Here is a 17,505-nt window from a genome sequence, read left to right on the forward strand (position 1 = left end):
CAGAAGATAGCTTAATGACTACTGAGCTGGATGTGCAGGAAACCACGACGATCGACGATACGACCTCGATGGAGACTTCAATGGATGCTGATTTGACAACTAGCGAACATCGGTGCTGTTACTGTGACAAGATTTTCTCAAACAACAGCAATGCTCGGCGACACGAGAGGAGCGAATGTGCCAAGAACCTATATCGTAAAATGTTTGTTTGTGAGAAATGTCATAAGCAGTTTGCCAGAAAAGATAATATGAAAACGCACATGAAGCCATGCAAAGGTCCTGCTGTGCGGCAGAAAGTAAAGGTTTCGGCGCAACAACGATGCATCGATGTGCATAAGAGAATGCCTGGAAATGGTACTACTGTTGCAACGCCTGTATCTGGATCGGGTCTGAAAGGATCGTCTTCATCACCACGGTATCCTTGCAGCTACTGTGATACGTCGTTCGCATTTTCCCATGATGCACGAATACATGAGCGGAGCAAATGCGCGAAGAATCCTTCTCGCATGAAGTTTCGATGTGATGAGTGCCTTAAATGGTTTACTCGAATTGACAGTTTGCGACATCATGCGAAAAAATGTAAAGGTGGAGTCTGTGCTCCTACTGCTGAACTACCTGCCGACATTTCGACTCCTCGCTTTAGATTGGAGACACGAAAGCGTACAACCAAAAAAACAGATGCCCACCAACCGATTGTTATGACGTCTGAACATGGAACTAAACCTAAGACTGTGTTCGTAGCATTACAAGTGAACGATAATGGCTTCTACTTGGCGCAGTCTGCATTTCGTGGAACGTTGAAAGACTACTATTATCTAAATACGTTCGGTGAGTCGAAGGACATTTGTAATTTTCTTGACGATATCAGACAGAAGATAATCAATCAGCTTACTGATGATGTAGCAACAAACGGACCTTTGAAATATAACTTGTGGTTGGACTGTATATATGGAAAGCCATATCCGTTCGATGACGAAGTGAAGAAGTGTGCATTCAAGACATCTGCTGCAGTAATTTATAGTTCTAACGATGTGAAGCAAACTGTTAAAAACGGTATCCAGAAACTCTGTCAAGAAGAGGTGGACTATGTCTGTAAAGGTTCTGGCTGGACTCTGTCTAGTATAAACCGATTGGAGCTAAGAATTAGTCATTTCACACCGCTGCGGAACTAAATGATTATAAGATTGTTGGCTTTCGTAAGTGATCCTGTAGTAGAATAGAAATTATGTAATAAATATTATGTTTGTAAAAGAACTTGCGGTGTTAGTTTCCTCGAACCTGTTACTATTATGTTAAATTGATGATATTTTTAATTTTTTTTGCATCATCCTAGATCGTACCAAGGACCTTAGTCGATCTAATTAATCAGTATATTGATCGGAAATTTATTTAATGATTTCTGAACTTTTTCCCGGATCTCTAGCATTAAAATTACACATTTCCAATTTGGTGGTCTTGATGTCTGATAGGATGGTGGTAGTAGAGGATTTAAAGTCTCTTTAAGAATGTTGAACATGGTTTATTTAAATTATTTTTTTTACATAAGATTAAACATTATTGCAACGATCGGGTATCGAACCGAGGACGGGAATCGATCGAATCAATATGTAAATTAATGAGTGATTTATTTAATGAATTATGGAACTTTTCCCGAATTTCTAGCTAAATAATTACGGATTTTCAAGATGGCGGCCAAATGACAAGATGGCGGATGTCACAGTAATAAATGATTACTGCACTCTAGCGGATACGAATTAAACTAACATGTCATCGGCGCACTCTAGCCGACGATACAATGATGATGGCTTCCAGCATCGAAGACAAGATGGCGGCCATGACGTCATACTAGATGATGATAAAAAGTGGTGGGAGTCAGTATGCCTGCAGCCACCTCGGGGGAAGGATCGGTCGCCATTTTTATTTTTTTTTGCACTCGTCGGGTTCGAACCGAGGACTCCGAGCTCCGTGTCGTAAATGTTTGTTTTTTAAATATTTTATTAAAAATTTTATTATTTAATTTGTTTTATGAATTTTAAATTTTTTTTCATTAAAATCGGATAATAAATTTAAAGATGGCGGCCGTAACGGAAATTGCAACGATGACGTCATAATTCAAGATGGCGGTCATGGTATCCTTATTCCTAGAAATGGCTTAACTGAGGCTTGAGTTAAGGATGCTTAAGCCAGTTTTAGGAATTTTCAGCCGCTGGGATTTTTAAGGACTAAAAACGGGAATTTTTCCCTCGAAACGGGAAATTTTTCCCTCGAAATGAGAAATTTTTAATTTGTGGAATTTTTTGAGATTTTTTGGCGGAACTTTTTTCCACAGAAATGGAAATTTTGGCGATTTTTGAGGAATTTTGGGCAAATTTTGCCCAATTTTGGCGGATTTTGGCGATTTTTGAGGATCAAATTCAAGGTCAAGGTCAAAGGTCAAGGTCACAACCATCCAAGATGGCCGCCGTGACGTCACAATCCAATATGGCGGAGCCGGCTCTCGGCTCCACCGCCTGAGGCCTGTTTCAGGACCGGCCAAGCTATACTACTCATTGCCTTTAAAATGAATTCTACGAGGCGAAAACTGAAAAGTGAACACTGTTTTGTGATGCCGAGCCTTAAGTAAATTTGTTAAAAAAAAAAGTTAAAATTTCTGCTAGTAATGCATTCTATTTTAATGCACGAAAGATGCTTAAATAGCACCATTTTGCTCCTTAGAATACAATTTTTTTTCTACCGGGATAGAGCGCCCGGACATACTCTCCTTTGCCCCCCCCCCCCCCCCCAACCCAATTAAATATTTGCTTCCTACGCGCCTGATTGGAAGCACATTCTACAAAGAGGAAGCACCATTAATGAAAAGGAAGCACAATTTGAAGCACATTTAACGAAAAGGACGCACATTTCGAACGACAATTGAACAAAAAAAGGAAGCATATTTAACGAAAATGATCTAGGCTCTATTTGAACGCAAATTCGAGTAAAACGAAGTACATTTAAAATAAATATACATGTGCACAAACATTTAAATCGGTATTATGCGATCGTCAATTTATGATAGGAGTACCTGGATAAGCGAGCTTTGCCCGGTATTTTTTTTCTAAAACTATCCGTGCCGGCTGGGTAAAATAATTGGTAAGTAAATCGCTAGACTCGCTTATCAACATTATTTAAAGAGACAATGTTTTTATTGCGCTGGTGAACAATCATTTCACTTTCTTTCTGGAAATGAAAATGACGAACAACGAGAATACCGTTTATTTCAAAGATCGTTTAGGCATTTTTAAAGACACAAATAATATAAGTAAACAATTGGTTTTCTTGGTCTAACCTCAAACCAAACACTCATTGGCTTAGCGTTGCTTAACAACGCCATCTACTGGAGTAGCTTTAGTGTTGTTGTGTCGTTAAAGCAGTTAGTTTCACCCAATTCAAAAAAATGGTAGGTATTATTACTCGCCAATAGATGTCAGGAAGAGTAATTTATTTTAAGTTAATTATCGATAAAGTTTATTATTGAAAACACGGATAATCGACATTTTCTAAATATTAATCCTAGCTAGATCGATTTATCGCCCCCGAAACCCGAAAGTCTTTGCTCCAAAAATCATTGGGTCCATCAGTATTTTGGCTCTATAAGTCTTTTGGCTCCAAAAGTCATTGGCTCCAAAAGCCATTGGCCCAACAGTCTTCTGCTCCAACATTCATAAGCTCCAGCTGTATTTGGCTCCAGCTATTTGGCTACTAGACTATACTAGACTATAGTCCAAGAGAAGAAGTTCGCTTAAAAGACAGCGAATACTCCCATTTAAAATTCCAACTATGTGAAGCAGTCTGTTAAACAAAGTATCGAGAAACTCTGTCGGGAAAAAAAAGACTATGTAAGCAAAGAATCTGGCTGGTCTCTGTCTCCAATAAACCGATTGAAACTAAGAATTAGTCAGTTCGAGCCAATGCGGAAATAAATGTTTATTGAATTGCTTACTTTAGTAAGTGTCCCTGTAGTAGTATAGGATCTATATAGGCTAATTAATTGTATTTGTAAAAAATGTATTTTTTTTCGAACCTGTCACTTTTAAGTTACTTTGATATAATATTTAATTAAATTACTATTTTTGCATCATCATTTATTGAACCGAGAACAGGAGTCTATTGAATCAATCAGTATATTAATTGCATATTTATTAAATTAATTTTGGAATTTTCCTCGAATTTTTTGGCAAAATAATTATGTTTTTCCAAGATGGTGAACATAACGGATTACTAAATGCTGGTATATGAGGAACTTATACCTCTTTTAGGATTTTGAAAATTATTTATTGAGTAAAAGTATTTTTTATATAAAAAATTTTAATCAACCATGAATTGAACCAAGGATAAGAATCGATCTTATCAATCAGTATGTTAGCTGCAGGTTTTTCAAAAGATTTTTGGACTTTTTCCGGAATTTCTAGCTAAACAATTAAGAATTTCCAAGATGGTGTAAGAATTTCCAAACGGCATCAAAATTATTAAGATGGCGGGGCACCACATAAAAATAAATTATTACTGCACTCTAGCAGGAAAAAATTAAACCAAGTATGCTCAACAAAGGAGAAATTTACAAGCTGGCAGATGTTGTTTTTGTACTTTTTCATTTATGTAATTTTTTATTAATATTTTGTAATTTATTTAATTTTTTTTCTGTGAGTTTTCTGATACTAAGCAAAACTTGCGTTAGTTTTCTCCGTGTACTCCTGATTATTTCTGCCAATATTTTGTTGGTGTTTCCGAGTGCTCCTGATTATTCCAGGCTAGACATCTGTTGATGTTCTCCGATTGCTTCTGGTTATTTGTAAGAAATTGATCCCTGCATGAAATATTTTTTACTTAATGAGTCATGCAATTTTATTTAAAGATACATTTAAATTGTGAATTTCCAATACTAAATAATCACTTACGATATTTTTATCACGTGGAATTTAAACAAAAATATCATTACTCAGTTCGATAATATGAGATAAGACGGCTGAGAAACACTATAACGCAAAACGAACTTCCTTGTCCTTGATGTCTTGCGAACGAGAGAGAACATACCGCATTCCACAAAAAAAGAATAATATTTGCTACTAAGTGACACGTGGCGTCAACTGTTGTTGAAAAGCATAACTACTTGCGACATGTTTCTTGTATGAGGTAAATAACTCTCACTGATGTAATTTTTAAAATATATATTTGAATAATTGTTCCAATTGATAACTCTCAATTTTCATCTGCCATTAGTCGTAGAAGATAGCATGTATCCTGGTTCGATGTCTGTAGCTGTAACTAAAAGACATTGCTGGAGATACTTTAAAAAGAATTTTACCATGAGAAAAGCCATTTAGTTGCAGACAGTGTTATAAATCCTTTGGTAGAAGATATTTCTTGAATAAACATTGCAAGACCTGTACAATAAAGCTGACTACAAATAACTAGAACTGACCTACAACACCGAGGAAGAGGAACAAAGGCAAAATATTAGACAACTATAATGAATACGAAGAATTTAAAAATGATAATCCTAAAAATACGATCACATATCTCGATAATAATTTAAAATTTAAAACTAACGAAGAAAGTAGCAACTTCATGACAAATGAAAAGATATTTACACCAAATTCTAGTCTCCTCCATGAAAATGCGAACAACGAAGAACGATCTGAAGCTAACAAGTTCGAAAATTGTGATGAAACTTCTGAAGTTGACATGATTGAAGACTATTATGACACATCAGAGGCTGACAGGAGCGAAAACTGTGTTGAAATATCTAAAGCTCACAAGTTCGAAATCTGTGGTGAAGCGATGAGACCAAAATGTTCGAAACGAGGTGTTAAAGTAAATTATTCTGACCAAGCTTGCGATTATCACTGGATCGTTGCCGAAAGCTACCAAGAGGCTGGTTTTAAAACGAAAGACTTCAGAGATCTTAGTAATATTTGTTATAAAATTGCAAGGAAAATGATAATAGCGGAAGAGACTGAATATGCATCATGGGAAAATCCTAACATGTTGATCGACAGGTTAAGACGTCTATATGCTTCTCTTTGTGCAGGAAACTATTTGCACATCAAAGAAAAGTCCTTTATACCCAAAGAACTGAGGTAAGCTGGCTACATACAATAATGACTTATATTACTTGCATGTGTATAAAACACAACTTCTAACTTAAAGATGTAAAAATCATCAATATTTACAGACAAAATGGAGAGTAATAATAAAGTCAAAACAGCAATATGAAGGTTCGATCAAAATAATGCAATTGAAATCAGTTGGAGCCATATTAAGATGGAGCAATTGGAGCAGATGGAGCTGTTGGAGCACTTGGAGCATTTTGCATTGGATATCTTGGAACAATCGGAGCAGTGGAGCACTTGTAGCTTTGGAACATTTTGAGCTATTGGGGCATTGGAGTAGTTGGATAAATGGTGCATTGGATTTCTTGGAGTAATTGGTGCTTTGGAGCTCTTGGAACAGTTAAAGCATCAAGCAATTAAAGCTTTGGATAAATTAGTGTTGTTGGAGATTTGGAGCTGTTGGAGCATTGAAGCATTTTGTGCAGTTGGAGCTATTTTAGCAATTGTAACATTGCAGCTCTTAAAGCATTGGTGCACTTGGTGCACAATGAGCTGTTGGAACTTTGGAGCAGTTGAAGCACATTAGAGCAATTGGAGCACTTGGAGCATTGGAGCACTTGGAAAAGTTATAGCTTTTGAGCTGATGGAACTTTGGAGCAGATGGAGTACTTGGAGCTTTTGGTCAGTTGGAGAATTTGGAGCTTTTGAACCCTTGGATCTGTTTGGAGCATTGGATCTGTTGGAGCAACTGGAGCTTAGTGGATGTTGGAGCATTTTGAGCAGTGGAGTACTTGGAGATTTGTTGCACTTGGAGCTGTAGGACCAAGCATTGAAGCATTGACCTTTGGAGCCAATGACTGTTGGAGCCAAAGACATTTGTTCTTTTCATGACGATATCAAGTTGAATATTATGAATCAGCTTACTGATGAAGTAACATGGTACGGGCATTTATAATATAATTTGTGGCTGAACTGCCTGTATGGCAAACCGTATTCGTTTGAGAACCAAGTCAAGAAGTGCTCATTCAAGACACTGAATATGTCCATTTACAATTTCGACGATGTTATGCAGTCTGTAAAACACAGTATCGAGAAACTCTGCCGGGAATAAAAGGACTATGTAGGAAAAGGATCTGCCTGGTCTCTCTCGTCGGTAAAGTGTTTGAGACTGACAATTAGTCCGTTGAAACCAATGCAGAACTAAATGTTTATTAATTTGCTAACTTTAGCAAGTGTTCTTGCAGAAGTGTAGGATTTAAGTAATAAATAATATATGTAAAACACTTATGTCATTCAAAACTTATGTAATTTTAAATTAAATCTGTATTTTTTTTGCATAAAGCAGGGATCGAAGCAAGGAAGAGTATTTTCTATCGATTCCATCAGTATATTAATGACTGATTTTTTGATGAATTTTGGAATTTTTCCCGATTTTCTAGGTCAATACTTACAAATTCCCAAGATGGCAGTTATATCGTCTTGTAGGAGGTTGGTATCTGAGAAACTTCAGCGGTTTTTAGTATTTTAAACATGATATATTACATATTTTTTTTGTATTATCAAGTATCGAACCAAGGAATGTCTATCGATGGAATCAATCATTATATTAATGAGAGATTTAAATGATGATTTTTGGAAATTTTTATGATGATTCTAGCTAAATAATCACGAACTTTCTAGATGGAGGTCTTATCGGCTTATATCAGGCTGGTAGATGAGTAACAAAATCTTCTTTTATGACCTACCACCATAATTTTAGATATTATGTTTTACATAAAATTATATTTTTCATCGCCCAGGGATCAAACTAAGCACAATAACTGATCGAATAGAGCGTTTGCGATATATTAATTGCAGATTTTTGATGAATTCTGGAAACCCTCCCGAATTTATAGCTTAATAATTACGAATCTTCAAGATGGTACCCAAATATCAAGATGATGGGTGCCACTGTAATAATAAATTATTATTGCACTCTGGTGGGTAAAAATTAAACTAACATGGCAGTAGCACATTCAAGCCGACGAAAACTACCCTTATAATAAGGAAATTTCTAGGAATTTTGAGTTCAAGATGACTTCTGTGACGTCATCGCAGATGTACGTTCCCAGGTAACAGACACTTACCGGCACCAGGCGCCGGAAATACATTTTATACATATTCTGTAATTTAAACATTTTAAAATCTGTTTTATTTACAAAATCAATTACAGTATGGAGACCACTGCAAACTTGTATGTCCTAGCGTCTTAAGGCTGTTTCCTGGCTGGGCCACCAAACGGCTTGCAGAGGTCCCGGTGTTAACACGCCATTTACAAACCGCTTAACCTTTATTGAACGGGTCTGGTTACAAATAGCATTTAAGATACATTGTACTTGCCTTTAAAAACATTGTTTTTCAAGTTGGTAAGGTGTATATCGTGTAGAGGCGAAGAGGTGTGTGATAAACGATCCAGTTTCGCCTTTAGCACCCCCGCGCTTTTAGAGCCCTTGGGTCCAGCCAGGTAGCCATCTTTAGGATCGGTATATTAGACCATGTTGAGTTCTTTTTTTTTATTTTCTGATGATTGCTATTATTAATGTTCTTGAAATTGTAACTATATTAACTTCGCATTTGTTGACCTGTCAATAATATATTTAAATTATATATTTTAGTGTCATATAAGAGATGCAAGAAGTCCCGTAACTGATTATAATTACGAACACTTGCACGACATTTTACACATATTAAAATACACTTGGTAAGTATCTGTTTGAAGTATCACTGACATGACAACAAATGTAAGGGAGGTATCGTGTTGACATTTCCTGAAATATTCCTGAAATAATATAAATGACAATAAAATAAAACATTAATATTGCAAGTGAGACCGAGCCTTAAAAACAATCATATCAGGAAAAAACCCAGTCTCTTAAATAAATTTTTGTTTCCACGGGGTTCGAACTGAGGACCCCGAGCTCCAAACCGTTAGTGCGTTTTTAAAATAATATTTTATTTAACTTTTATTAATTAACTTTTTCCAATTTTCTAGCTTTAAAATTATGGATTTTCAAGATGGCACCTGTAACGAAAATTTCAATGGTGACGTTATTATTCAAAATGGCGAAAATTTCTTGGAAACAAAATAACAGCATTCAATTTGGCAAAAGTTCGAGAAAACAAAATGTTATATATAATATTGATGATTGTTTTAATTTGCATTTTTTTTTATTTATAAATTTACAGATTATTCCGATTATCTAGCACAAGAATTACGGTATTTCAAGATTGCTGCATAACGGAAATTTCAATAGTCATGTTAAAATACATAATGGTGGAATTTCTAGAATAAAAAATTTCAGAAAGTTCGCGAAAACAAAATGATGGATCCAAGCTGACGGAAAGTTAGAAAAACACAATGGTGGATCTAATATGGCGGATCCAAAATGACCGCTGGGGTCAAGGTCAAAGGTGAAGATAAAGGTCATTCAAGATTTCCCATTATTTCAAATGGTGCTATTTTTAATGAAACACGAACATAATTTTTTTTTGTAAAATTTATTCTGCACAACTGCACTAAAATACAACTGCAACAAAATAACAGAAACAAACAACATAAACACAAAACATTTTATTTTAAAAATATGAAAGAAAATATTCTTCGCTTGTGCATTATAACAAAATTTATTGCATGATAGATGACCAAGACTATTGACTAATATTTGCGGTGAATGATGATTTTGATGATGGTATTTCTTTCGTTTGAAACAGGAACTTTTATTTCAATCAAACATAACGTTTACGAGCATAAAATCATTTAACGTTACCATCCTTTACCCAAACTGGAGCTGTATCCATAACCGTTTCCATACCCCAAACTTGAGCCATACCCATAACTGGATCCATAACTGGATCCGTAACCAGACCCATATCCATATTTAGAACCAATCCCGATGCCTCCCAGACTGCTTCCTCCAAGACCGATGCTGCTGATGCCTCCTCCAAGTCCATAACCATAGCCCAGACCGCCTCCAAGGCCACTGCCATAGCCGATGCCTCCCAAACTGCCTCCGGAGAGACCAATGCTGCTGATGCGTCCTCCAAGACCGGCTCCCAAGCCAGAGGAAGCGACTATCACTGGCCTAGTGACGGTGACGGGCTGAGGCACTGGCACAGCCACGGGCTGAGGCACTTGCACAGGGACCGGCTGAGGCACGCTGACGGGGTAGGGCTGAGGGACTGGCACAGGCACGGCCTGAGGCACAGGCACAGCTACTGGCCTGGGCACACTCACAGGGTACGGCCTGGGCACAGAGACAGGTACGGGATGAGGGACACTGACGGGGTAAGGCCTGGGTACCGACACTGGGATGGGCTGTGCTACAGGTACGGGCACGGGCCTGTTGATGGTCACAGGTACCGGCTGGGGCACTGGAACAGCTACGGTCTGCGTCACAGTCTGGACTGACGGAGCCGAAGCGGCGAGAGCAATACCAGAGCCCAGTCCAATGCCAGAGCCCAGTCCAATGCCGGAGCCCAGTCCAATGCCAGAGCCAAGTCCATAGCCGGAGCCAAGTCCATAGCTGGAGCCAAGTCCATAGCCGGAGCTCAGCGCTATTCCAGAGCCGAGACCAGATCCAAGGCCAATCCCAGATCCGATAGCGTAGCCACCAGAACCGTAGCCATATCCCAGACCACTGCTCTGTCCGTATCCTCCATAGCCGCCTCCGTAGCCGCCTCCGTATCCGCCTCCGTAGCCGCCTCCGATGCCACTCAGGATGCCTCTCTTCTCATGTTTCTTCTCTTGGGTGGCTTCACTTCGGACTGCGACTACGGCAGCCAGCAACAAGGCGGAGACCTGGAAGATACAATTTATTCATATTAAAACCTTTAAAATATTTTTAATCCCTAAGCGATATCTATAAGTTTTGCATAAAACTGGTGTGTTCTGAATTAACGCTTTTTTTCTGCATTATTTTTAAAATAACTTTTAGATTGGTAAAATTAATGAATAAGTGAAATATCATGAATAAAAAATTACAATCAATTTTGTTTTTACAATTTTTATTCCAATTATATATAAAAATTTATCATTATATTTGCATATATCTCGTTATATCTACCAGCAAGAATTTCTTATAAATATATTGCTTAATCACTAACCGGTAAGAAAAATGAAGGTCCGGAAGATATATGTCTTTACTCTCTTAGATCGTGTAAAACAGCAAGATTTGAATTTAGAGTGAAATTCGTTTTAGTTAAATCATAACACTATGTGTGACCTAAAATTATGATTACCAACGACTATGTTGTGCATAGACATTTTATTATGTTTTTTCTCTGGTATAAATTTTGCATGCTGAATTCCCACAAATATTTGCTTCTAGCAGCAATAGTACCGTCAGAAAATCTAACAGTATTTTTCCTTAAAAGTAGTTTTAAGACTTTCACTAAATCAATGTTACTGTTGTATCAGGTGGATGAATTCATCGTGTTTTTCACCGTGCACATACATTTTATTTTATATTTATAATTTATGAAATTCCATTGCAAAATAAGTATTCATCAGTAAACATGTATTTTTATGAACTTATTTAATTATTTAATTATCGGGATATTTTCTATCTCGCGAAAGTTCTAAATATTTTAAATAATTTATCATAATATCAAATATTTTATGTTGGGTATTAATTAATTAAAAACAACACTAAATATTTATTACAATGGATAGGCAAATATTACGTTTGATTTCAGATAATTATTTTGAAATGAAATATTTTTTTCTTATTGTGGAATTGAATAACTAATAGGTATTAAAATGTAAACGTTCACTTGTGTTTTAGCCAGTAGTCCTTGTATCGTATATCACAAAGTTTTATATTGGAAGATGAACCTATAGACTTAAAGCACTAAGCACCTTTATGGTTTCGAAATAGTTGTTCACTGAAAGCAAGCATAACTATATTCGTTGCCCAATTCAAGTTGGGATAGTTGTTCCGATTTCTAACAGTTCATTAGCACTAACCTGCACTTGACGCCACTGCAAAATTACAAATGTTTAACATTTTTGTTGTATATTGATACTTATTTTTATCTTAAACAACATACAAACTTTAGCCATTCCGCATAACATTGTCTATTTTATAACTCTTTGTTTAGTTAGTCTTTTATTGATACAAGAAAACACTGAAATCGCAATGAAATATCTACCACAGTTGAAATTACCCAGAAGATACAACTTTGAATAAGTAGAACTGCATTTAATTTTAGTTTTAATTATATCCTCAATTATGAAATAAACTGAATACAAATAAAACTCGAATTTTGTCCCATTACTCCCATTGTTACAACAGAAGTACCACGATGATTCGAGAGTTGTCACGCAAGAATATCAATGAATTTGAAATAAGATGACCATTTGTATCCTACCATTAACAAAGCTTAGAGCTCTGTAAATATATTTCTTAAAATCTGGTTTTCAAGAACCTTGTTTTGCCTGACTGATATAAATAAAGTCGGTAGTTAATATTCCTGCTCATTGAGTTTTGAAGTTAGGGTATGTATATGTGCAATATTTGGCATGTTTGTATTTTAAAACCAAATGAGGAGAATCTACCATCTGGATAGGATTTTTTTTTTTTGTTAAATTGAAGTTTGGCGCTATATCGTTGCTGATGTGTTTTCGACAACTTTTACATTACTCACTTCATGATTGTATTTTTAACATCATTCCTAGCGAGTTCATTTCAAGCTTTTAACCAACTACCATCATTTTTGTTACAGGAACGGATTTTTTGCTAAAACATTGCATACTAGATTAATTTTAACACCAGCAGATCCTTACTGTTAAGTAAATATAAAAAAATCTACTTAGTTACTGGTCTGTCCAGTTTTCACAACGGTTACATTTACGGAAAGGCTTAATAAATTATGTCACGCGACGTTCAAATGGACGGAAGAGCAATATGCGAGTCCATCAGCCACGTCCAGACTAGTAGATAGTGATTACTTCTGACATGTAAGTTAAAAAGATAAAAAGTTAGTTATTTTTTTCTTATTTCTATATAAAGACATTAAAAAATAATAGTGATCTTAAAATTTAAAACAAGCCCTGAATTTTTATCATTTGAAAAAAAACTATTAGTAATGCAATACTCAGTATTCTAAATTCTATATTTCGTAGCTTCAAATGTCATCCTCACTTCGGCAGATTAATTGAAATCATATGAATAACAATACGCAGCATGCTTTCCTGGCATAATATAGAAACGCATTGAATTTCTGTGTGCATGATAAACAATAATTTATATCTTGAGGCCGGAAAACAAACATGTTAATAAAGTTTTAGAGTTCTTTTACTTTTAAATGAACATTTTTTGGAAGCTCTCATATATTAAACATTTAGAATTATACTTTCAAAATATCTGCGCCAGATGACGAATCCATTTCCATGGACCTAGTTACTTGTACTTTTACGCATATAATGGGAAAAATTTTAACTTTAGCCAAAATAAATATGTTTATATTGCTTACAATGTTAACACTTCCTAAACTAAAATAAACATATTTCAGTACCCAGTGACTTTTAGCGCTGCATGTTAAGACGATAAGTTGTTGAACTATTTCGTTGTCTTGCTGCCAACTTCACAGGCTGTAAATTGGTCTACTTTTGCATTAAATTACAGACAGTTAGGGGGAGTGACTTTTTTAAAAAAAAAAATTTTTTTCAGTAATGATGCCAAGATGAGCCTTTACTGACTGCAGACGGTTGATACGTTTATATTGTGTGATGTGTTTACTGTAGGCGGGAAATAAATTTATTTAAGAGACTGGGTTTTTTCCTGATATGATTGTTTTTAAGGCTCGGTCTCACTTGCAATATTAATTTTTTATTTTATTGTCATTTCTATTATTTCAGGAATATTTCAGGAAATGTCAACACGATACCTCCATTACATTTGTTGTCCTGTCAGTGATACTTCAAACAGATACTTACCAAGTGTATTTTAATATGTGTAAAATGTCGTGCAAGTGTTCGTAATTATAATCAGTTACGGGACTTCTTGCATCTCTTATATGACACTAAAAAATATAATTTAAATATATTATTGACAGGTCAACAAATGCGAAGGTAATATAGAGTTACAATTTCAAGAACATTAAAAATAGCAATGATCAGAAAATAATAAAAAGAACTCAACATGGTCTAATATACCGATCCTAAAGATGGCTACCTGGCTGGACCCAAGGGCTCTAAAAGCGCGGGGGTGCTAAAGGCGAAACTGGATCGTTTATCACACACCTATTCGCCTCTACACGATATACACCTTACCAACTTGAAAAACAATGTTTTTAAAGGCAAGTACAATGTATCTTAAATGCTATTTGTAATCAGACCCGTCCAATAAAGGTTAAGCGGTTTGTAAATGGCGTGTTAACACCGGGACCTCTGCAAGCCGTTTGGTGGCCCAGCCAGGAAACAGCCTTAAGACGCTAGGACATACAAGTTTGCAGTGGTCTCCATACTGTAATTGATTTTGTAAATAAAACAGATTTTAAAATGTTTAAATTACAGAATATGTATGTAAATGTATTTCCGGCGCCTGGTGCCGGTAATTTTCTGTTACCTGGGAACGTACATCTGCGATGACGTCACAGAAGTCATCTTGAACTCAAAATTCCTAGAAATTTCCCTATTATAAGGGGAAAATTCCCGTTTTGAAGGAAAATATCCCGTTTTATTCCTCAAAAATTTGAAAATTCAAAATTCGGAATGTCTCAAAAGACATTTGCCTATGAAAGAATCCAAAATTCCGCAAAGCTGCTTAAAATCCGCATCTACAAGCCGTCATAAGCCGCCCGGGTAATGACCTGTGCCTAGACCATAAACTTGAAATTCTTAAATTTTTGACCAAAAAATTCCGAAAAAAAATCCAAAAAATATAAAGAAAAGTGCTTACTCAAATATTAATATTTTCAATACACTCCAGTTCTTGGTTCAATTCCCTGCGAGAGTAAACATGTAATTTATCTGTAAAAAAATAAAAATTTCTTTATTACAATTATAAAATATTTAATAAAATTTCTTGCGTCACACCCGCAATCTTGTATTCTATGAACGTTGCACTTTTCGTTAAGCCCGCTTTCTTGAAAATCCGCATTTTTATGCTAGAAGATTATAATTTTTTTTTAACTAATAAATAAATTTAATAAAAATTTTAATAAACAACATTCCTCAATCGTGGATTATGACGTCACGGCCGCCATGTTAAAATTGGGAAAAAAAGTTTTAATTAATAAAAATTATTGTAAATAATTTTAATAAAACTTAAATTAAAGAAGCACACCATGGAATTACAAAAAAAAAAAGAAATCTTTCTTGTATTATAACTCCATTCTTGCTGAACAAAGGAGAAGTTTACAAGCTGGCAGAAGCTAAAAAAATTTATTATGTTTTTTTTTATTTTTAATTTTTTTTAATTTTTGTGATACACTGATCATGATTTAGGAAACTGTGTTTTGGTTTTACCAGTGTGCTCCTAGTTATTCCTGCCAATATTTTGACAGTTTTTCTCATGTGCTCTTTATTATTCCTGTAAATATTTTGTATTCTCAGTCTGCTTCTGGTTATTACGGTGGTTCCATAAAGTTTTTTTTTTTTGTCATTCCTGTGCTTTCTCCTTGTTGTGGTCATTCATAGTGATGCTTCTGTTGGTTTTTCCCGTGTGTTTCTGGTTATTTCTGAATGAATTTCGTAATGAGACAAGTTATTTTATTCCAAGTTCGCTTGCTCAGTGATTTCCTGTTATCAAACCAGCACTTACAATATTTTTTTATCAGGTGAACTTCAGTCAAAAAATATATAATACTCAGCCGATTACTAAGACTTGGAATAGCTGAAAAATGCTATCATGCAAGACGAGCTTCCTTCTCCTTGATATGTGGCGAAGCCATCCATCTCTTGCGATCGTGAGAAAGCAATCCATCCCACATAATTTTGTAGCATAAAAATACGGATTTTCAATATGGTAGGTGTAACGAATAGTGCAACGTTTATAGAATCCAAAATGGCGGGTGTGTTGCAAGAAATTTTTATTTAGTTTTTAAAAAGTAATTAATATTTTTTTAAATTTTTATACATAAATAACATGTTTACTCTCGCCGGTAATCGAACCGAGGTCTGGGATGTATTGAGTAACTAAACATTTTAAGTAAGCAGTTTTATTTATTTATCGTTTCGGAATTTTTTGGTTAAAAATTTAAAAAAATCAAGTTTTTTGGTCTAGTTCTAGGTGGCTCATGGTGGCTTGCAGATGCGGACTTTAAACCACTTTGCGGTCTTCTTGGTTCTTTCAAAGGTAAGAGTCTTTTGAGGCATTCTGAATTCCGCATTTTTTAAATTTTTTGCGGAATAAAACAAGACATTTTCCCTCAAAATGGGAATTTTTCTCTCGAAATGTGGAGATTTTTTAGGAATTTTAAATCGTTTTGTCATTTCTGAGAAATTTTGTGTAAGATGGATGCCATAACGTCATTGATGATGTGGGTTCCCAGGCAACAGACACCGCCACCACCAATAATTACCTGCACCAAGCGCCGGAAATACATTTACATAGTACTTACATATATATACATTTTTACATTTACATGAAAACAATTGTGTCACTAGAAAAAGTGTTCGCAGTAATACAGGGTTCAGATTCTTACCCGGGCATTTATACTCTGTGTTGTACCAGTATATCCAATAGTTAAACTTATTTGTAAACCGTTCATTGATAGCTTTCCAATAATAACTGTGCACACAATAAACATGATAAAACAAAATAAAAACAAACTTTTAATAGAAACTTATCTTTGCCATTGTTCAAAATAATTTTGCTTGAATGAAGCTTCACTTAAATTATAAAATATTTGCCAATTTTAGTAATAAATACTCAGTGTTATATCCAGAACCAAACTTCCAGTATTCAAAAATTACTATACCCATTTGTTGTACAATGTTACAATAGTTTTCTAGTAGTATTTCAAACTGTCTGTTCGCTACAGTTTTCCAACGGAATCTTTTGTAAAAGTGTAAAAAACCATTTCGAAATACCTACTCTGTTACAGAAGGAGAACACTAATAGCCATCACCGCTCCAGTTCAGTCCTTGCCACATTTACTCACCAGTAGGTGCCTCATGGCTGCACGCGGGATTGCAAGAATCGAGTGTTCGACTTTTCGTCGCGATCGGCAGTGTTTTATACCCGATCCTCGCCTTACGCTGAGCCACCATTTTTTTTTTTTTTTCAACTTTCACCCGCGTATCCAGTTTTACGCGTCTCTCCTCCTGCTTCCGCCAGCTCCCTCGCACGTGGTTCACTTCCGGCCGAGCTGTCAGGAGACTCGCTTCCTCACCACCAGCCGCGACCGCTGTGTGTCGCTGTACCTCTAG

General features: G+C 35.6%; 1 protein-coding gene across 1 annotated transcript; it reads right to left on the reverse strand.

Moving 5' to 3' along the window:
* Positions 1-9,575: 9,575 nt before the first annotated feature.
* LOC134534680 (keratin, type II cytoskeletal 5-like) lies at positions 9,576-17,280 on the reverse strand. The gene is made up of 2 exons (XM_063373144.1): positions 17,238-17,280; positions 9,576-10,929 (listed from the first exon to the last, which is right to left on the reverse strand). The coding sequence occupies exons 1-2, from the start codon at positions 17,250-17,252 to the stop codon at positions 9,895-9,897; spliced, it is 1,050 nt and encodes a 349-aa protein (XP_063229214.1). The 5' UTR covers positions 17,253-17,280; the 3' UTR covers positions 9,576-9,894.
* Positions 17,281-17,505: the final 225 nt, after the last annotated feature.

Source organism: Bacillus rossius, chromosome 8 (assembly GCF_032445375.1).
Source record: "Bacillus rossius redtenbacheri isolate Brsri chromosome 8, Brsri_v3, whole genome shotgun sequence".
Taxonomy (NCBI): domain Eukaryota; kingdom Metazoa; phylum Arthropoda; class Insecta; order Phasmatodea; family Bacillidae; genus Bacillus; species Bacillus rossius.